The sequence below is a fragment of the Hyperolius riggenbachi genome, chromosome 5 (genome assembly GCF_040937935.1).
Source record: "Hyperolius riggenbachi isolate aHypRig1 chromosome 5, aHypRig1.pri, whole genome shotgun sequence".
NCBI classification, from domain to species: domain Eukaryota; kingdom Metazoa; phylum Chordata; class Amphibia; order Anura; family Hyperoliidae; genus Hyperolius; species Hyperolius riggenbachi.
The window spans coordinates 95053069-95075693 of record NC_090650.1 but is presented as its reverse complement, the minus strand read 5'-3'; the positions used below and the strand labels follow the sequence as shown (position 1 = coordinate 95075693).

Below are 22625 nucleotides of genomic sequence, written 5' to 3'. Positions count from 1 at the left end.
TTGTTTGTAGGGGTAACCTGCATCCGCAAAACAGCCAATCACAGTGTGCAATCCTACTAACTGCAGCACACAACATGGAGTACTGAGGAAAAAGCGACAACACCTGCTAGGAAGCTTCATCTTCCACCATGCAGCGACTGCCTCAATGGTACATTTCACCCTCAGGCAATCCCAGAACACTATCATACATATTTCCAATAGGTATGGTCCATACCATGCAAATAATTCCAAGTAGACGTATGATTATACTCATTTTGTATCCAAATTTATGTAGCCTGAAAATTGACCAACTGATTCCCACCTTAGCACGATTTGATTGGTCCATTTCAAGATGCACATATTTGAATAATCTTGCATCAGCTCAGTATTTGCATCTCATTGAGCAACAAAAAATCTTTATCTACCTACCCTTTCCTGGTAGCGTTTTTCAAAAAAGGCCATGTCTTCTTCTTCTGTTCTCTTCAGCCTGGACACTGGTTTTTCACCCTCAGGGAGTTCTAAGAAAATCAGAAACATTTCATCGGATTAAAAAAAATATAACAAAAACTACAAGCAACACAATATCATTGACCAGTCTGAAACAACTGGATGTTTTTACTCCTGCGGTTTTAGTCTCCTGTGTAAAAAAAAAAAAAGTGCAATCATCCAGGCTGGATAGCTGCTGATTCACTAATACAGTATAATCTCGTTACAGTAAACTTGGATATAGTAGAAATGTGGGTATAGTAAACCAAGTGTCCAGTCCCTGGCCAAGTGTCATAAGTATATGGGACATTCTCATAAGTATAAAAGTTAGATTCTTGACTCATTAGTGGGAAGCCTCTGGATAGGCCAAAGACTTGCCAGATACTTCTCCAGTCAATGGATCCAGCAATAGGCTCCTCTATACCCATTTGACCCAGTGGGTCAAATTGCTTTCTTCTGACCAGGAGCGCGTCTGTGAATGAGCTCTTCCACGCAGGACATTCGCAAGCAATGTCCATGCAGGCCCAAGAGAGGGAAGCACTGCATGGATGAGAAAAACCTGTACACTTCCTTCTATACTGAGCATGTGCAGACTGTACTCGCACATGCTCCTTGAGAATGCACTTGTTCACAGGCGTACTCCCAAGCCAGAAGATAGAGACCCAGTGCTGGATCTGTGGCATGAAGAAAGATCCAGAAAGCCTATGAACTATCTAACTTTTTTATTTTATTATACTTAGGATTGTTTTGAAGCACACCTGAACTGGGGAACAAAAGTTGATTTTTACTTCTTCCAGTCCCTTCCGTTGTGCCATTATCAACCCTAATTAAATTCTCCAGCCCAGCTGGGTCTTGAGCTAAGGCACATGTGCTGTCCTGGCGGCTGCTCACCTCCTTAATCGTGCTTCTGTAGCCAGGAAAGTTCAGCGCATGGGCAGTTTGTAAAGACTTGTAGCCGTGCATGCACATAATGCTTCCAGCTACAGGAGCACGGTCCAGGATGCATGCAACCAGGACAGCGAATGCACCGTAGCATGTGACACAGTCAGGTCAGAGACATTAATTAGGGTAGACAGTGGCCCAATGGTGGGGATTGGAGGACACTGAGGGGCCTGAAAGACTATGGGGGCCAGGAAGCCACAGGGAAGTACAATTCTACTTTTTCCACGGTTCAGGTGTGACTTAACCACACTTTGAAATCCATCCCTGCTTAAATGGGGATAGAATCTTACAGTTTATTAACCATTAAATGAGGTATACCTTACTAAATATCGAAAGAAGTAAATTACCTTATTAAAGTAGACCTAAACCAATAACTTCCTCTCTGGTCTAAAAAAAAGACAAGCAACAGCAATAATAACCTTTGAAGAAAAAAAAAATTGTTGCAGCGTACAGAACTCCTACAGAACTTCCTGGTTTCACGGGAGCACAGAAAGCGTTAACCTCCTGTGGTAACATATAAGCACATAAACTTGGCACACCCGCAACACACAGCTTAAATTACACTTGTGATTACTTGCTGGGGCAAAAGAATTAGGCTGTTCTTTAAAAACACACACACAGGGTGGATTACTGTTTTCCTGTCTCCTGTGCAAGAGTATAGGTGCACTTTAAGCCAGCTAGTTTGTGGGGATGGAGTCTCAAACAGTACAGTCTATGGGCTGGTTAAAACGTACGGTTCTGCGACAGTAAATGACAGTCTTGTCGTTTAGATGCTGGACAGCTGTCGGTAGGATTGCGCAAATGCCAGTAAGAGAACACAGTATTTTGATCCTGATTTTCACCATCATCTGCCTGGCACTTAGCTGATCCTGGGAGCAACATGTTGCCTCCAGGATCACTTACCGCCATGCTTGCAGAGATGAAAAATGCTGCCGAAAGTCGACAAATGCTTTTCTGCAAGCCTGCAGAAAAGCATTTGCAATGAGACGCCGGGCTGCCATGGGTGGCTGGTTCAGGCATCTGTCTGAACCAGCCCAAAAACAAACACAAGAAGTAGATTTAGGCTGCTGAGCCAAGTGCTTATCCCTGTCAATGACTGGATGTGTAAATCAAAGCTCAATAAACACAACAATAAGTTAAGTAATACAGTGGCTGACATCATGCACAATGAACATGAATATCTGCTTCTATCACCCTGGAAATGTGGTACTTTGAGCAGTATTTATGTTGTTTTGCAAGTGTAAATTTCCTAGCAGCATAAAACCTGACGTCTTCTCCTTAACCCCTGCCATTTTAATTAAAATAAAACCGCATAAATTAACATGATTAGCAGTGGGAATCATTGAGAGATCCCCAGGGGAAATCTTCTTGTGCGACTAATTGCTACTATCTAATGCTATTTGTCTTTCAGCTTATTATGCTTTGCTTACTTCAACAAAGCTTCCACTGTGTATAGAGGGGCTGTAATGTACAAAACTTAAATCAAAGTGAACAAATGCCCCTGTCAGAGATAAGCCAGGCAAAAGGATTGCCTTCTGCCCTTTTCTCCTGATATTGACGGGAAGTTTTGATTTGGACTGGTGGAACCCCCTGGCTGCTAGTAAACTGCCCAAGTAGTTTCCTGAAGTAAACATTTTATAAAGAAGGTTTTGTAATTCTATGGATCTTCACACTAAACATGTTGCAGAGTGGTGCAAACACTAGGCCCCATCCCAAGCCAATACGCTATGTATGCACCTGTTGGGGGGTGATAAAAAACACCCTACAAGGACAGCTCGATTGACCTAAAAAGTGGTCAGAACCACCGAGGTTCAATGAGGGAAAATACCCCTCCAAATGGACGGTAAAGGCACAAGGTAGGGTAGAAGAGGCACCCAGATGCAATAAAATATGTTAAAATCAATAACAAATAAAAAAAAAGAGAGAAAAGGGTGAGGAGGCTTAATTCAAAGTAGACAAATTCTTGTATTAGATGAATTTTTATTATTCATTGGCAACACGTTTCATGGGTACGTGCCCACTTGCTCTGGCCAAATAAAAGTGGCAAACCGTGCTGTTAGCAGCAAGATAGGCACCTCCAGAGGCTTCCTTAACAGTCTGATGCTCTATAAGGACCATTTGCAAATACCAGAGTGTGCCTTTCAACTGTAGCATCACAAGAAGTGGACTCAGGACAGAGTCTCAGGAAGGTTAAAGCAAGACTTTAATTTCAACAAACGTAGACGACGCCAGCTCCACCGTAACCCTAGATAGAAATTTTTGTAACTTTTTTTTTGTTTGTTTTTCTTTTTTTTTTCTTGAGCCCCCCCCCCCCCTTTTTTTTCAAACTCAGTACACAATCCCAGGTTAGTGAGTTACTCAACTAGTGGCGTAACAGCAGTGTCCTTCCCCTGCTGTACTCCTGAGTTGTATTGTGTGGTCATCATGGTTTGAAAAAAAAAAAAAAGAATAAGCGATACAGGGGAAAAAAAAAATAAGGAATTGTTTTACACATAAAGAAACCAATGAAGCGGTGAAGCAGGGGCCCCCCTGAACCCACCCCCCACATGAAAGTCAGGGCAGTATCTCGCTACCTCCACACAATCCGAAATCCACGCACACACACACACACAAAAAAAAAAATCTCTTCTTTATCCATTCCTACATACCGGTCATACACTCCAGTGGGGGTTTCCAGTGCAATTTCAACTACAGGATCTTCTCAAAAAATTAGCATGTTGTGATAAAGTTCATTATTTTCTGTAATGTACTGATAAACATTAGACTTTCATATATTTTAGATTCATTACACACAACTGAAGTAGTTCAAGCCTTTTATTGTTTTAATATTGATAATTTTGGCATACAGCTCATAAAAACCCAAATTTCCTATCAAAAAATTAGCATATTTCATCCGACCAATAAAAGAAAAGTGTTTTTAAAACAAAAAAAAAAGTCAACCTTCAAATAATTATGTTCAGTTATGCACTCAATACTTGGTCGGGAATCCTTTTGCAGAAAGGACTGCTTCAATGCGGCATGGCATGGAGGCAATCAGCCTGTGGCACTGCTCAGGTGTTATGGAGGCCCAGGATGCTTCGATAGCGGCCTTAAGCTCATCCAGAGTGTTGGGTCTTGCGTCTCTCAACTTTCTCTTCACAATTACCCACAGTAGAGTTGGCAGGTCAGGAGAGTTGGCAGGCCAATTGAGCACAGTAATACCTTCATCTTTATGGAGATGAAGATTTCATTTTTCAGCATGACCTGGCGGATCGTTGGTAACCAGTCTTATCACCCGAACGATAGTCTGTACACACGTCGGATTTGACGCGGAAACGTCCGAACGACGGAACGTTCAAACGACGGGTCGTTCGCTAAAATCCGACGTGTGTATGGGCCTTAAGTGGTAATGTGGTTAGAGAGTGATTGATTTAAAGCTCAAGAGGCGGGGATGGGTCAGGAGCAGATCGACCAATATATACAGGATCTTCTAAAAAAATAGGAGAAGGGTCAGCTGATCGTGGCGGTCAGCTGATCCCAGCTCAGTTGTCGATTGGTTGATGGGAGCTGGAGAGCGCTCCACTATATATATCTCTTGCTGTTCAGTTGCTGGTTGTCTGGCGTTGCGAATACTTATGTGTTAGCACTCAGACCTAGTCAGATCTTTCAGTGTGGTGGAACCAAGTGGACCTGGGAATCCACACTTAGCCAGTTTACTGTGTATTATCTGTGTTATTCATTAGACCAGTTCCAGGGTGTAGAGACCACGGACCTCACACCCCAGACTAGGAATACTGTGTATCATCTGTGATATTCATTAGACCAGTTCCAGGGTGTAGAGACCACGGACCTCACACCCCAGACTAGGAATACTGTGTATCATCTGTGTTATTCCTTAGGCTAGTTTCAGGGTGTAGAGACCACGGACCTCACACCCAGACTAGGCATTGTTTGATATCTGTTATGACGTATTGCTTTCCCAACCACTCCTCTGATCTCTGATTCGGTACCTTGCACTTCTGATATTCCGTTGCCAAACCATGCTTGCCTTGGATACCGAATCAGCTTAGGGCCTGTTCAGACTATATGCGTTCCTAGCCGTTTTCAGGGAACGCGTACTGGTACCAAAAACGCATAGAAACGGCTCGTAATGCTTTTTAATGAGGTAGTTCACATGTATGCGTATGAGACGCATACGTTTCTCATCCGCATTGCTGCACGCAGTTCTGTGCGATACGCATAGAAACGGATGCAATGAAAGTCTATGGACGCGTATCAAAAACGCGTACTATTGCGTTTTTAGCGTCCGTTTTCCTCTGCGGTTCCCATAATTCTTTTTTTTCCCCTGGGTCACCTGTTTCTGCAAAACGCAATAGAAAACGCATTCAAACGCAAGAAAAACGCATGCGTTTTTTCAACTTGCGTTTCTTTGAATTTATACGCGTTCTACAAACGCAGCAAGTCTGAACAGGCCCTTACTGTTTTTGTACTTTATCTGTCAATGTGTTGCCGACCCGGCCTGCCCGACCTTTCTGGCTGTCACCCACCCCTTGGGTGCTCAGCCTCCCTGCAGGGGCCCTCTGCTTCTCAGAGGGGGCACTGCTGCTAAACCAGTCAAGGTCTCCTTCTCCTGGAGTCCTTGACTGCAGTAGAGTCTGTCTCTACTTATTGGACCACCTGCAACCCAGGTGGTCCAATTTCTACTGTTGCACCAAACACTCACACGCTTCAGGTGTCCAGAGGTTAGCAATATCTGTATTACAGGTGATTCTGCAGATCATCAATAATCAGGTATATATCTGTATTCTTGGTGATACTGCAGATCACCAATAATCAGATTCTCTCTGCGTGCTGACACCAATCGTTTCAACTATATTATTTGTTGGTTGATTTTGTCAATTTTTATATAATCATTTAATGCACTATTTTTACTTGTTTAAATAAAATATATACACATATATATATACACAGTGGAGGAAATAATTATTTGACCCCTCAGGGCCCGTTCAGATCAGAAATGCGGATGGCCATGCGTGCGGACCGCAACGCGTACGAACGCATGGCCATCCGCGTTTGTGTGCGTTGCGTGGCTGATCCCATCACTGAAAAGTGAATGGGACAGCCACGCGTTTTTGCAAAATCTGCGTGCAGCATGCGTTCCCGGACCGCACAGGTCCGGAACGCATGCAGTGTGAACATCAGACATTGCACTCTATGCAATGTCTGATGTCGTGCGTTTTGGCCACCTGCACGCGTTCCAAAACGCGGCTGGAAACGCGTGCAGTGTGAACGGGCCCTTACTGATTTTGTAAGTTTGTCCAATGACAAAGAAATGAAGTCTCAGAACAGTATCATTTCAATGGTAGGTTTATTTTAACAGTGGCAGATAGCACATCAAAAGGAAAATCGAAAAAATAACCCTAAATAAAAAGATAGCAACTGATTTGCATTTCATTGAGTGAAATAAGTTTTTGAACCCCTACCAACCATTAAGAGTTCTGGCTCCCACAGAGTGGTTAGACACTTCTACTCAATTAGTCACCCTCATTAAGGACACCTGTCTTAACTAGTCACCTGTATAAAAGACACCTGTCCACAGAATCAATCAATCAAGCAGACTCCAAACTCTCCAACATGGGAAAGACCAAAGAGCTGTCCAAGGGTGTCAGAGACAAAATTGTAGACCTGCACAAGGCTGGAATGGGCTACAAAACCATTAGCAAGAAGCTGGGAGAGAAGATGACAACTGTTGGTGCGATTGTTCGAAAATGGAAGGAGCACAAAATGACCATCAATCGACCTCGCTCTGGGGCTCCACGCAAGATCTCACCTCGTGGGGTGTCAATGGTTCTGAGAAAGGTGAAAAAGCATCCTAGAACTACACGGGAGGAGTTAGTGAATGACCTCAAATTAGCAGGGACCACAGTCACCAAGAAAACCATTGGAAACACATTACACCGCAATGGATTAAAATCCTGCAGGGCTCGCAAGGTCCCCCTGCTCAAGAAGGCACATGTGCAGGCCCGTCTGAAGTTTGCCAATGAACACCTGAATGATTCTGTGAGTGACTGGGAGAAGGTGCTGTGGTCTGATGAGACCAAAATAGAGCTCTTTGGCATTAAGGGCCCGTTTCCACTATCGTGAATCCGCATGCGGGCAACGCATGCGGATTCGCACAGTCAGTACAAGTGGATGGGACTGTTTCCACTTGTGCGTTTCCCCGCACGTTTTTCTGTGCAGAAAAAATCTGCAGGGTAGGGGCCTCAGAATTCGCCTGCGTGTGGAATGCAGGCGAATCGCACGCAATGTATTTAATAGGGAAATCGCATGCGTTTTCCCCATGCGTTTTTTGCCGCGATTTCGCATGCGATTTCGCATAGGTACCCATGTTAATTCACACAGGCAGTGACATGGTTAAAATCGCATACAGCCTTACCTATGCGAAATCGCGGCAAAAAACGCATGCGGAATCGCACCCGCATGCGATTTGCCTGCGGTGATTCGCCGGCGATTTCGTAACGCTATAGTGGAAACGGGCCCTAACTCAACTCGCTGTGTTTGGAGGAAGAAAAATGCTTCCTATGACCTCCAAAACACCGTCCCCACCGTCAAGCATTGGGGTGGAAACATTTTGCTTTGGGGGTGTTTTTCTGCTAAGGGCACAGGACAACTTAATCACATTAACGGGAAAATGGACGGAGCCATGTATCGTGAAATCCTGAACGACAACCTCCTTCCCTCTGCCAGGAAACTGAAAATGGGTCGTGGATGGGTGTTCCAGCACGACAATGACCTAAAACATACAGCAAAGGCAACAAAGGAGTGGCTCAAGAAGAAGCACATTAAGGTCATGGAGTGGCCTAGTCAGTCTCCGGACCTTAATCCAATAGAAAACCTATGGAGGGAGCTCAAGCTCAGAGCTGCACAGAGACAGCCTCGAAACCTTAGGGATTTAGAGATGATCTGCAAAGAGGAGTGGACCAACATTCCTCCTAAAATGTGTGCAAACTTGGTCATCAATTACAAGAAACGTTTGACCTCTGTGCTTGCAAACAAGGGTTTTTCCACTAAGTATTAAGTCTTTTATTGTTAGAGGGTTCAAAAACTTATTTCACTCAATGCAATGCAAATCAGTTGCTATATTTTATTTATATATATTTATATACATACATACATACATATATATATATATATATTTTAGGACTAAATAGGAATATAGCAGGATTCACCAGATTGGGGACACTTTGGCGCAGTTGGTGAGCATAAACGCGTTAAAGCGTAACCAAGTGCCCCTGTCACTGCTTTCCTGTTGTGTGCTGTAGCCTGTATGTATGTATGTATGTATGTATGTATGTATGTATGTATGTATGTATGTATGTATGTATAGATAGATAACTTCAGGCTATCTCCTGTTCTGAGTATCCACAGTATTGAATCCTGCATTTTGGGGCTGTCAAGCTGGGGGGAGGCAGGATGAGTCCAGCTGTGGCGTCGCAGTGAAAATTAAAAGCCGTAGTTGGGGAACACTGGTCTAACGGTGCCAATACACAGTGCAATAAAAAAAATGTTCGATTTTCCCGTTTTTATTCAACCAAAACGATCGAATGAAAGTTGAAAAGAATCCTTTTTTTCGATCAAGAAAAAAACAAACGATTATCCCGTTTTTTTCAATAAAAATCCGATCAGACATGTTGGAAAAATCTTTATATTCAATCTAACAGAATAAGCAAAATAAAATTAAGAATGATTTCAGTGAATTTTAAATAGTAGATTGAGAATTCTGTTCCTGGGACCCCCCTAGCTGAAGCCAATCCTGATGTAATTTCCTCCTTTACTCTGCGCAGCATTACAGATCACAGCCGGGGAGGAATAAAGTCAGCGCGCACAAACTCACCTACTCATGGTCCCAGGCACTGGAGTTCCCATCTATACTCTCTGCACTACCGCTGTACAAGGCGGCAGTAGCGCCGAGAGTATAGACAGGAACTCCAGCGCCTGGAACCACGAGTAGGCGAGTTTTTGTGCGCTGCCTTTATTTCTTCCCGCTGCGATCTGTAATGCTGCGGGGAGGGGGGATGCTGCGGGGTAAGAGTGGATGTGGAAGTAGTGCGGGGGCGTGGCGGGGGGCACAGGGGTGCCCACAGATGCGGCTACAATGTAAGGAGGGGGCGAATGGTGGCACACTAAGAGGCGACCAATCAGAGAGGAACAGGCACAGGAGTGATAGAGGCTTCAGCCAATTAGGCTGAATAAACTGCGAGTGAGGAGAAGGGGAGGAAAGAAAGGGGGGGGGGGGGGGGGGAAGAGACTCAGCATGCACTGCAACTTCTCCTTTGCGGCTGATGTACAACTGATTAATCTTGAATAAGAAAAGCAAGACTGATTCTGAAATTTTATACTGCCTGTTTAACATCATTTTTACTCATTTAAACCATAGAAACAGAGAAATTATTTTAGATTTTATGCCTAACAGTTACACTTTAAGTTATGTGGTAATATAGTTTAGGTGCAGTTACCAGAGATTTTTGAGGATGAAGGATCATATGCTCTTAGGAAAGGGTGGGATCCACCATCTTCTGAAGCTACCAAGAAACTTCTGTCAGGGGTACCTAAAGCAAATGGAAATGCAGCAACATGTTGAGAATTTGGCGGCAATATTAGTGGAAATAGGTTAGATCACAGATGGAAACGACAGAATTGCCCAGGCCTATAACTGACTTTTACCTACCTATTCCACTTTCATCAAGCCTCATGTATCCTTCAGCAAGAGAGCTGAAGCCCGTCAGGCCTCCCATAGCAGCATAGGGAACATCCCGCCCTACTGGTTTTCCCTGGGCTTGCCGTTCTTCTTTAGTTTCCACTACAGTATCATGAGCGTACGCTGGCTGAGAGCAACTACATGTGTAAGAGCTGTGGAACCCTGAACAGCCGGCACCTGTGTAAAGAGATCAAAACAAACTTAAAGAGGAACTTTAGCTAAAAAGGGAAACAAAGAAATCAACACATTGCAAGTAGGAAGTTTAAAAAATAGAACAGAGATCAAGAAATGGATTGATATTCGCCATGTAATGTGCTCGTAATCAACTTTACTACTGGCAGAAATATAAAAAAAAGTCGCCTGCGCAGTAGAGCGGTCCCAACAGAGATCGTCTTTTTTCGCCTATCTCCGTCAGAAAAGCCACAAAAGCGCCCCCGCTGGAGCCTGGATAGGTAAATATTGCACAGGCTGTCGGATTTGTCGCCTGTGCGTTCCGGGGGCTGCAGCGAGTCCGCCGTGGGACACAGGAGGACGGGTGAAGCCTCAATAGGGTCCAGAGGCTTTCCCCTACTGAGGTGAGTACCCCCCAGGGGAACTTTTTTCAGTACAGGTTTTCTTTAAATATTGGTGGCTCGTATATAGAATAGCAGTCATTCGATGGCTTCCAATTCTGCATCAGGTGACACTGCTGTCTAATTGGGGGACAAGTTGTCCCCCAGGTATGCTTCCCTGCATGGCACAAAGAGGTTTTTTGTTTTTTAACTATCTGCACGTGCTGTATTGGGGCATAATATCTGCTTTGGTTAAATGGGAGACAAAAGTACTGCACGTGTTAACAGGCAATACAATTTACACTACCTAGCTTCAATGTAATGTTTTCTACATCATATTATGTATACTCTGGCCCCCCCATTAATTTGAAGTATGTTGACCCGGCACTTGACCAAAAAACTTTGGGGACTCCTGGGCTAAAAGGTTGGTTGTTTTTTATAGATATGCATAATGCACAGAGGGAGATACTGGTTGCTTGGCAGTTAGAAAAAGCCATTATTTCCCACAATGCACCAAGGCTCCCACAGTGTGATGTCAGGACCTAGGTCATAACATCACACTCTGGGAGGGGATTTCACCACAATATCAGCCATACAGACGTCCTTATACAATACAATACAATAACATTTCTATAGCGCTTTTCTCCCATAGGACTCAAAGCGCTTAGGCTCTCTCAGATTCAGTAATTAGTAGGATGAAGTATTCACACAACAAAAGTTATATTTCTGCAAATGCCAGACTGAACAGTGGGGTTTTCAGTCTAGATTTAAACATGTCCAGGGATGGGGCTGTCCTGATCTGTTGAGGTAAGGAGTTCCAAAACGTAGGGGCAGCATGACAGAAGGCTCTGGGACCAAAAGTTTCCAAGTGGACTCTGGGTATGACTAGATCTATTCGAGAAAAGGTAAAGATTTCTCATGAGAAAAGGGGTATCCGCTACTCATTAGTTCAATCCTTACAGCTATACATGTTCAAAACAGGCTCCCCAGGGCATGAGAAGCAATATGTATAAGATGACAGATCTTGTATCTTTTGTATTGTGGTCAGATAGGAAAACCATACTTAAATTTTGAACAGTAGTTTGATGGTGAACTCACATCTACATTTTGTGCACTGGACAGTTAAATAATAGTATTAGACACCTGAACTGAGAGGGTTATGGAGGCTGCCATATATATTTTTTTTAAAAACAATACCAGTTGCCTCACTGTGCCGCTGATCATCTGCCTCTGATACTTTTAACCACAGACCCTGAACAAGCATGCAGATCAGTTGTCTGGATAAGCCGCATGCTTGTTTCAGGTGTGTTATTCAGACGCTACTGCAACCAAAGAGATCAGCAGCGCTGCGAAACAACTGGAATTGTTTATAAGGGAATAAATATAGCAGCCTCCATATCCCTCTCAGTTAAGAGGTCCTTTTATACTAATCTTACACTTTGTGCAGTGGTCACCTAGATGAAACAGGTTGATTTGGCACTGTACGTCCTGCTTAACAGACTGCAGGAGTACTGTGGCATCAGTGGATCAGTCCTCCAGTGGTTCAGATCATTCCTGACTGACAGAACCCAGAGAGTATCCCTAGGTCCTATCATGTCCAAACCTGCACCTCTACAATTCGGAGTGCCACAAGGATCAATCCTATCCCCTCTGCTGTTTGCAATCTACATGTTGCCACTCGGTACAATTATCCTACGACATGGCCTGACGTACCACTGCTACGCCGATGACACACAGCTATACATGTCCTTCAAACCTGGTGGAACAGACCCTACCCCAAAAATAAACTATTGCTTAGCTGAGCTACAGGCATGGATGAATGATAACTGGTTGAAACTGAATGCTGACAAAACTGAGGTCCTGTTTGTCCAAAGCCAGCACTCGCCATCAAAACAGCTCTATCCTAAAGCAACACCAATCAGGATTGGGAATTCAGACATAAACAGCTCCAACCTTGTGCGCAGCCTTGGCGTACTAATCGATGGGGAATTGAGTTTCAGAAACCAAATTTCATCTGTAGTTAAATCTTACTACTTTCATCTGAAGAACATTGCAAAGATTAAACATCTGATTCCCCCAGAGGATCTTCCAACCCTAGTCCACACCTTCATCACCTCACGGCTGGACTACTGCAATGCCCTTTATGCGGGCCTCCCCAAAAAGGACCGGCGTCGCCTGCAATTAGTGCAGAATGCTGCTGCCAGATTGCTAACAAACCAGTCTCGCCACTGTCACATTACACCGATCCTTCGCTCACTGCACTGGCTACCAGTAGAATGGAGAATACTCTTCAAGATTGGACTTCTGACATTCAAATCCCTGCACAATCTGGGCCCTGGATACATGAAGGACTTGCTGAAGCTGCACCACACCTCTCACAACCTCAGATCAGCAAGTTCTATAAACTTGGTCACTCCCAGAGTGCACCTCAAAAAATCTGGAGATAGAGCCTTCTGTCATGCTGCCCCTACTCTTTGGAACTCCCTGCCACACCCAGTAAAGACAGCACCATCCCTGGAGCTATTCAAATCCAGACTGAAAAGCCACCTGTTTAGCCTGGCATTTCCAGACTTATAAAATTCTTCCTCTGTACCACGATGGTCGGAGCCATGCTTATGCGCTTTGAGTCCCATGGGAGAAAACCGCTTTACAAATGTTTGTTGTTGTACGTCACTGTCAATGGCACAATCATTCATCCAACCACACAAGCCCGCTGCCTGGGTGACACCCTGGACTCGGCCCTCTCCTTCACCTCCCACATCCAAACCGTAGCTAGGGCCTGCTATTTCCACCTACACATCTCCAAGATCCGGCCTTTCCTGACCCCAGACACTGCCAAACTCCTTGTCCATGCCCTCATCATCTCCCGCCTGGACTACTGCAACTCCCTCCTGTCAGGCCTCCCTCAAAACCGCATAGCCCCCCTACAATCCATCATGAACGCAGCAGCCAGACTCATCTAATCCTCCCACCGCTCTGTCTCCAGGACTCCCCTACGCAAATCCCTTCATTGGCTTCCAATTCACTTCAGAATTAGCTTCAAGGTCCTATGTTTGGCCTACAAATCCATACACAAGTCCTGCCCAAGCTACATCTCTGACCTGGTCAGCAGATATACACCTGGCCGCCCACTTCGCTCCTCCAACAACCTCCTCTTAACCACCCCACGCATCTCGCACTCCCATGCACGACTGCAGGACTTCACTAGAGCTGCCCCCATCCTGTGGAACTCTCTCCCACTGCCCATCAGGCTCACTCCCACCTTCAAAAAAGCACTCAAAACTCACTTCTTCAATGAGGCCTACATCAACTCAACACTGCCCTAATCCTTTCTGCCAATAACTTCTTGCTGCACCCCCTCCTTTTGTGTCACCAACCCCTCCCTCTAGATTGTAAGCCTTTGGCAGGGCCCTCTCCCCTTTGTGTATCATACTTGACTGTGTGCATTTTACCCAGAATTTGGAACTTGTTACCACTACTACTCCAGTTTATGATCTGGCATTGTACTACTGTCTGCATTGTGTTGTGTATCTTTTTGCTATTACCTGTATTGTTGTATCTATTGTCTTACCTGTATTGTTCTGTCACCCCTGTTATTATTGTCTGTAATCTTATTTATTGTACAGCGCTGTGTAATATGTTGGCGCTATATAAATCTAATAAATAATAATAATAATAATAATGTATGGTTTGGTTTCTGGTGCTGCCACTTTTTGCAGGGAAGTTTAATAAAAGGGTTTAAAAAAAAAAAAAAATTAGAAAGGCATTGATCAGGAATTTGGGTTCTTTGTACAGCTGATGCTAGCAGAATGGGGGGGTAAAAGGGCACCGGTTGCAGCAGTATGCAAGGTTCTCATTGCTTTGAGCTACATTGGGCAGCACAAAGCTGAAGACTTGATCGATTGTCATACTTAATGATCTGGGTTCCTGTGGTGTCCCTTTCTCTCCATGCGCTGTCACAGTCGGCCGGTCTACTTTACTTGTTACGCTCATTCTGACCTCGCTTACTTGACTACCCATGATCTGCACCCCTTGGCTTGACCTTGTTGCTTGACCGCTTACTGCTATCGGTTCCAATCTTTTGACCAGATACTGACTACATGTGAAATCTACCAGTCCCAATCCTTTGCCTGAATACCATTTTCACCTGCTTGCTGCATGCCTACAACCTGCCTGGACTTCAAAGTTGCTCATGCTCTATTGGATACTCCTCACTGGGGTGTCTCCATTCAATCGACCCCTAGTTGAGGTTAACCCATGTGTGATCTGGTGCGCACTAGGATGCAGAGGCCATGGTCCCTTGCTGGGGCTCTGGTGAAAACCCGTGGTCACTTAGAATCCACACCTGGGTACTACTCCGTTTCACTAGTGGAAGGGTTGACTGCCTCCACCAGTATAACACTGACCCTACACATGATTTATGCTGAAATCTTGTCTAAGATCTACTTGTGCAAAGTGGTGGACCAGGTAAACAGAAATCTGGTTAATATCAATGGCTTTCCTAAACTAACATGGATCACATTGTGTGTGTCTGGCTTTACTTTATAATAAATAAAGAAAGAAAGAATCCACTTGGATTTTGGTCAACGTCAGTCAGACAGAGGAATCACTCTTACATTTTTGTGTAGTGGTCAGATAGAGGAATTACGCTTACATGTTGTGCAGTGGTCAGACAGAGGAATTACTTTTATATTTTGTGCACTGATCAGACAGACAGTGGAATTACTCTTATATTTTGTGCAGTTGTCAGTCAGATAGTGGAATAATTCTTACATTTTGTGCAGTGGTCAGACAGAGAAATTGCTCTTACATTTTGTGCAGTGGTAGGATCCTGCTGCACTGTGGTCATCAGAATAGTGCTTGCACCTACAACGAATGGGCTGAGATCCATTGCGAGGGACATAGCCATAGGATTTGCACTGGCATTTGCTGACTTTGCAAGGCAAGTGAATGGGGCGATCCTTTGGAAGCTCTTTAAAATCTGTCTTATGCTGTTTGTACCTAAAATACAGAAAAACAATTCAACACACATAAAAAAATCAGGCATGCATACTATACTTGGAGAAATGCATATTAATAATTATTACCTCATTTTTAAAACAAAGTATGCTGCTGGGCACTAGGGATCGACAAGGCGATGCAACTAGTTCCAAATTGATGCAGAATCATGCAAATGTATGCGGCTTTAAAAAAGACCAATCAAATCTTGCCAAGGTGGAATTCGATTGGTCCATTTCCAAGCTGCATACATTTTATATACAAAATTAGCAAAATACAGCATGAACTAAGAATCGTTTTTCTGTCAAATATGTTTAGAGGTACCCAGCGCTAGAATAGTGGGCTGCAGGAATCAGGATGCCTCCAAACCATTCAGATGCTTCCCACTACTGAGCTGAGGTACATATCTATTTTTTTCACTTCAGGTACACTACATTATCTGAACGTTCCCTGGTGTCTAGTGCCCCCCATTGTTCCCCGTTATCTAAAGCGCCCTCTCCCCTTCCTTCTCTTAACAGTTTGCTGGTGTCTAGTGACTACCTCCACAATACAGTTTTCTGGTGTCTAGTGGTCCTCCTTTCACTTTAGAGGTCCTTGGTGTCTAGTGGCCCCCTAACTTCCCCAATACCTATACAGTTCCCTGGTGTCTAGTGGTCCTTCCTCCCTTATACAGTTCCTATCCCTCCCCTTTACAGTTCCCTAGTGGTCACTCTCTCTTCACCATGTGGCATCATAATTTCAGCAATTAGCCATATAGGCTTAGCGCTCAAGTGGTCGCAGGCCAAATATAATAGCGGGGAAACCACTTGCGGGCCAAAAACTGGAGGAAGTCCCAGATAAGTATAAATACCCCCATAAGAGACGTCTCAGGTACACAAAGCATCCTATGAAGCACAATATGATAAGAATCGCTCTTTTTCCCCTCACCTGCAGGGGTCAAGATAGAAATAAACACTCACATGGGGATCGAAAATCCTATGAACAAACAAACCCCACTGGCAAGGAATTATGGGTGGCAGACCTTTCCCATAATTCCTTGCCAGTGGGGTTTGTTTGTTTATAGGATTTTCGATCCCCATGTGAGTGTTTATTTCTATCTTTGACACCCGTTCTTGCTTATGAGCTTACACGATGATGGATATGGTTGTTTATATAGATCATGAGAGATCTGATTACTGTGAGATATGCTGATAACGATCTTTATTATATTTACATTGTACTGGGAATTTGAAACTCCGTTTTAGCCAATCAGCTTACTTTGTGGCCTTATAGGTGTGGCCAATATATGCAAATGATCAGTTCTCCATCAGGTTCTCTAATTTGTATACCTTCTACGATTGGATGAGATGTATATATATGTGTGCATTGATATGTGTTTTAATCAGAACTGGGCAACTTGAAGATGGGCAGGTAGCCCGAAACAGCGGACTGTTTTGCCCTGCAGTTCTTTTTAATATGTTTGTCTTTTTCTACCAATAAATGAAGATACATGCATGAAGGTGGTGCGGATTATTACACTTTTATACTATTGAATCCTGTGGTGTCCGGGATTTTTCTCCAGCACACCTACCATTCCTGACTGGATGGCGTGCCAGTGAGTGCTACTCCACACATAGAACTACAATCTTCTAGTAATTATTCATAGTACACAACCAATTCATTATATCATATTTTTTTTTCACTTCAGTGTCTCTTTAATTGCATATGGCCCAGGACACCAATAAAAAAAATCCACTATACAAAACCAAAATTTTTCATCCTTATAATTAAGCTTTAACCTGGACACACTTACCTGTGAGTACAAAAACATGGAGTCTCTGGGCCTACAAGCTTACAATCAATTCCTGTTGGTGATCTCCAGCTGACAAATAACCTGTTTTGCATACGCACTGGAAGTATAGTTTTCTTGTATTCCTCATATTCTTCTGGAGTAAACAGTTTTCCTCCATCGTCTTCACCAACAATTCTGTCAGAAAATGAAAAAAATAATTCCCATATAAGCAGTCAAATTTGGTCTTGTGTTTTTGAAATGTAGAATATAGGCATTGATTTTATTGGACCCCCAACAACTTCAAGTACATGTCCTGGGAAAACGCCAGAGTAAGGCCTGGTTCACACGGGTGATTCCGAGTCATTTCCTGCTGGCCCTGGCGCTTGTTATTAAAGTGCTGCCAATTCAATTGAACGGGCAGCTCCGCGAATGCCGCATTCTGATACTGATTTTTTTGCATCATTTGAGCTGACCTATCATGCTGCTTCCAGAGTCACTTACTGCTCTGTCTCCATGTGCTCCTGCAGAGAGGAAAACTGCTGGAAGCCGCCAAAAGCCAACTCAACTCAATTCAGATACTCTGATAAGGAGGAATCAATCTGCCACATAGGTTTGTCAGGAAGGTTTCAACTACCGTACTCACACCTGACTAAGGCGGCCAATAACAACCGCCTCAGCCGATAGATGTGTATACAGCGGCCACCGACCGCAACTTGCGAGCGATGTGCCCTGCTGATCAACTCACCCCCGCCGATGGCCAATCGCATTGTCTACAGACTCTACACCACTCCCCCGCATGACATCATGAACATGCCGCTTCGTCGTCCCTCCACCCCTTCATAGCATCAGAACGCATCATCAGCTACATAGCTGACACACCTCTGTACAAGCCGACCAGCGATGTTGGCTTAGAGGATCAATTCCCGAAGGGTGACGTGTGTATGCACCATAACAATGCTATTAACATGCAAAAAAACACCCGAGAAATGCTTTTGTAGTCTACTTCTTTCTCACACATGTGCCATGCACACAAAAGTTAAGAAATATCTGGTGATCTCATACACACCTTAACGAACAATACTCTGCAGACCAAATCTGCCGGGATAGATTGAAAGTTTAATAGACAAATATCTTTTGTCCCCATCTTTGGAAGTCTTTTGTAAACTTTTTACAAAGATTAAACTACTGATCAGTCAGGATCTTTCATCTTCCAAAAAACTTATCGCACGTGTGTACGCAGCATTAAATACAGTAAATGGAGAACTCGCAGTGCTGCATGCACAATTTAAACAGTGAAAGGGAGGTATACTATAATAAAATACAATTTTACATTGTTCTATACAGTGGGTTGCAAAAGTATTCGGCCCCCTTGAAGTTTTCCACATTTTGTCACATTACTGCCACAAACATGCATCAATTTTATTGGAATTCCATGTGAAAGACCAATACAAAGTGGTGTACATGTGAGAAGTGGATCGAAAATCATACATCATTCCAAACATTTTTTACAAATAAATAACTGCAAAGTGGGATGTGCGTAATTATTTGGCCCCCTGAGTCAATACTTTGTAGAACCACCTTTTGCTGCAATTACAGCTGCCAGTCTTTTAGGGTATGTCGCTACCAGCTTTGCACATCTAGAGACTGAAATCCTTGCCCATTCTTCTTTGCAAAACAGCTCCAGCTCAGTCAGATTAGATGGACAGCGTTTGTGAACAGCAGTTTTCAGATCTTGCCACAGATTCTCGATTGGATTTAGATCTGGACTTTGACTGGGCCATTCTAACACATAGATATGTTTTGTTTTAAACCATTCCACCGTTGCCCTGGCTTTATGTTTAGGGTCATTGTCCTGCTGGAAGGTGAACCTCCGCCCCAGTCTCAAGTCTTTTGCAGTCTCCAAGAGGTTTTCTTCCAAGTTTGCCCTGTATTTGGCTCCATCCATCTTCCCATCAACTCTGACCAGCTTCTCTGTCCCTGCTGAAGAGATGCACCGGGGGGAGCATGATGCTGCCACCACCATATTTGACAGTGGGGATGGTGTGTTCAGAGTGATGTGCAGTGTTAGTTTTCTGCCACACATAGCGTTTTGCATTTTGGCCAAAAAGTTCCATTTTGGTCTCATCTGACCAGAGCACCTTCTTCTACATGGTTGCTGTGTCCCCCACATGGCTTGTGGCAAACTGCAAACGGGACTTCTTATGCTTTCTGTAAACAATGCCTTTCTTCTTGCCACTCTTCCATAAAGGCCAACTTTGTACAGTGCATGACTAAGGCCACATACAGACATCAGATCATAGTCTTTGGAAAATGAAAGATCACAGACCAATCTTACCACCCTTCCTGTAGTATAAGAGCCATACTCTACACAGTCTTTTCTATGGAGCTGAACTCCACATCAGGAAAAAATCTTGGAAAGATGCTACACACACAGATGCTGTACAGACACAAAAGATCAGTATCTGCAAAAGATCTGTTCCTGCCAAAAATCCATTCCTGCAAATTGCAATGATAGTCTATGAGATCTGCAGATCATCATACACACATGATTTAACTGACATTCATCTGCAGATCTGCAGATCTGAAAATCCATCCTGGTGGATCTGATCTGCAGATGAATGTCAGTTAAATCATGTGTGTATGATGATCTGCAGATCTCATAGACTATCATTGCAATTTGCAGGAATGGATTTTTGGCAGGAACAGATCTTTTGCAGATACTGATCTTTTGTGTCTGTACAGCATCTGTGTGTGCAGCATCTTGCAAAGATTTTTTTCTGATGTGGAGTTCAGCTCCATAGAAAAGACTGTGTAGAGTATGGCTCTTATACTACAGGAAGGGTGGTAAGATTGGTCCGTGATCTTTCATTTTCCAAAGACTATGGTCTGATGTCTGTATGTGGCCTAAGAGTTGTCCTATGGACAGAGTCTCCCACCTGAGCTGTAGATCTCTGCAGCTCGTCCAGAGTCACCATGGGCCTCTTGACTGCATTTCTGATCAGCCCTCTCCTTGTTCGGCCTGTGAGTTTAGGTGGATGGCCTTGCCTTGGTAGGTTTAGAGTTGTGCCATACTCCTTCCATTTCTGAATGATAGCTTGAACAGTGCTCCTTGGGATGTTCAAGGCTTTGGAAATCTTTTTGTAGCCTAAGCCTGCTTTAAATTTCTCAATAACTTGATCCCTGACCTGTCTTGTGTGTTCTTTGGACTTGACGGTGTTGTTGCTCCCAATATTCTCTTAGACAACCTCAGAGGCCCTCACAGAGCAGCTGTATTTGTACTGACATTAGATTACACACAGGTACACTCTATTTAGTCATTAGCACTTATCAGGCAATGTCTATAGGCAACTGACTGCACTCAGATCAAAGGGGGCCGAATAATTATGCACACACCACTTTGCAGTTATTTATTTGCAAAAAATGGAATCACGTATGATTTTCGTTCCACTTCTCACGTGTACACCACTTTGTGTTGGTCTTTCTTGTGGAATTCCAATAAAATTGATTCATGTTTGTGGCAGTAATATGACAAGATGTGGAAAACTTCAAGGGGGCCAAATACTTTTGCAACCCACTGTAATTCCCAAATGAATTATGCCTTGATAAAGAGCGAAGCAGGTTATTCCGGCCAAAGCTGGGCGCTTTCAAAGCAGTAATGTTATGCTGCGCTCCCCCTGCTTTTTGGAAATTAGCAAAATGTAACATGACTTACAGATGGAAAGCATTTTTCAACATTCATTGGGGTCAAAAGGAACCTAAAGTGACTAAGATCCCCAGTTTAATTTACCTGGGGCTTCTTCCAGTCACCCGTAGTCATCCCGGTGTCTTGCTGGCTTTCAGCACTTGTCCCTTCAGCCGCACGCGCCTCCATCATGCTACCGCAGTCGGTAGAGTTCTACACTTGCGCAGCTCAAAAAAATTAAGGGAGCACGGTCAAGGAAGCACGTAGCTGAGGTCACGCATCCACAGCTTGGTCAGATTTCAGTGGCGCATAGCAACTGAAGGGAGAAGAGCCGTATGATGGCCAGGCACTAGGACATGGGGCTGGAGGGTGTACCTATTATTCAGCCGCCGGGAGAATTGAGCCCAGGGTAAAGCCGATAAACAGCTTACCCTGCTCCTGCACAAGTCCCTGCAGCATTAATTACTATTTCCCCCTACAGGTCACCATGGATAGTGGGGTAAAGATGTAATTTGGCTTCCAGCTATTGCTGGCGGCCAAATTACAGCGTTTTCTTAACCACTTAAGCCCAACTGGACAAATATAATTTGTCCAGTGTTGTTGTGGAGAGTGCACCACCAGTTTGCTACTAAATGAGGCACATGTGGTATCATTTTAACCGTGACGAGTTGTGGAATCCATTTTGGTGTGTCTAAAAGCTGTGACCCACGTCACATGAAAAGTAGGTAGGGACAAACTCAATCAAATATAAAAAGTCATTTTCAGAATTCTGATCAAACTTGGGAAAGTTTTAGCAACACTACAAGAGACATATGTGGTATCATTTTAACCGTGATAAGTAGTAGAATAGAGTTTAAAGAGTTTTAGGGTTGAGGCGCATGTCTCCTGTATTTTTTTAGTCACAAACTGAATCAAAAGAAATAACATTTTTGCATATTCTGTACCAAAATAAAAGACTTGTAAAATGAAAACAAAGTGACAGAATATGAAAGAAACAACATATCTTGTTACCTTAGGAACCTGGCTTTTTAAATATGTATGCCATAAGGGTATATTACTATTATTTTTCAAAATAAGGCCTTGTAATCATTGACAGTGTACAATGAGAAAGCAAAAAACACAAAACAGAAAAAAGACACCTTTATTTCCAAATACAATATTCTCTCCATACATTGTGCTAGGAACATAATCTAAATGTTGCAATAACCAGGATGGATGAGCAAATAAAATTAGTGGGTTTAACTTAGTCAACACTGTTTAATTTAAAGCTATAATGGATGTAAATGGAGAAATAGATTGTTTTTTTTTTATCTTTTTCCCTTATTTTCCCTTTAAAATGCATAGAAAATAAGGTGATTACTAAACAAAATTAACACACACTAAAAGCCGAATTTGTCCTGAAAAAAAAAATATATAGATCATTTAGTTGTGATAAGGAGTAATAAAGTTATTGGCAAATGAATGGGAGCAGCGCCTATA

General features: G+C 43.5%; 1 protein-coding gene across 2 annotated transcripts in view; it reads right to left on the bottom strand.

Annotated features, from left to right (window-relative positions):
* The window catches only part of FAM221A (family with sequence similarity 221 member A), a 43993-nt gene that overhangs the window by 4334 nt on the left and 17034 nt on the right, over positions 1–22625 (bottom strand). For both annotated transcript variants that reach the window (XM_068236017.1, XM_068236016.1), the window contains exons 2-6: positions 17486–17659; positions 15506–15696; positions 10115–10321; positions 9903–9995; positions 409–497 (exon numbers count right to left, since the gene is read on the bottom strand). In XM_068236017.1, coding sequence (XP_068092118.1) covers positions 409–497; positions 9903–9995; positions 10115–10321; positions 15506–15696; positions 17486–17577 — 672 coding nt within the window. In that variant the 5' untranslated portion in view covers positions 17578–17659. The remainder of the gene's footprint in view (positions 1–408; positions 498–9902; positions 9996–10114; positions 10322–15505; positions 15697–17485; positions 17660–22625) is intronic.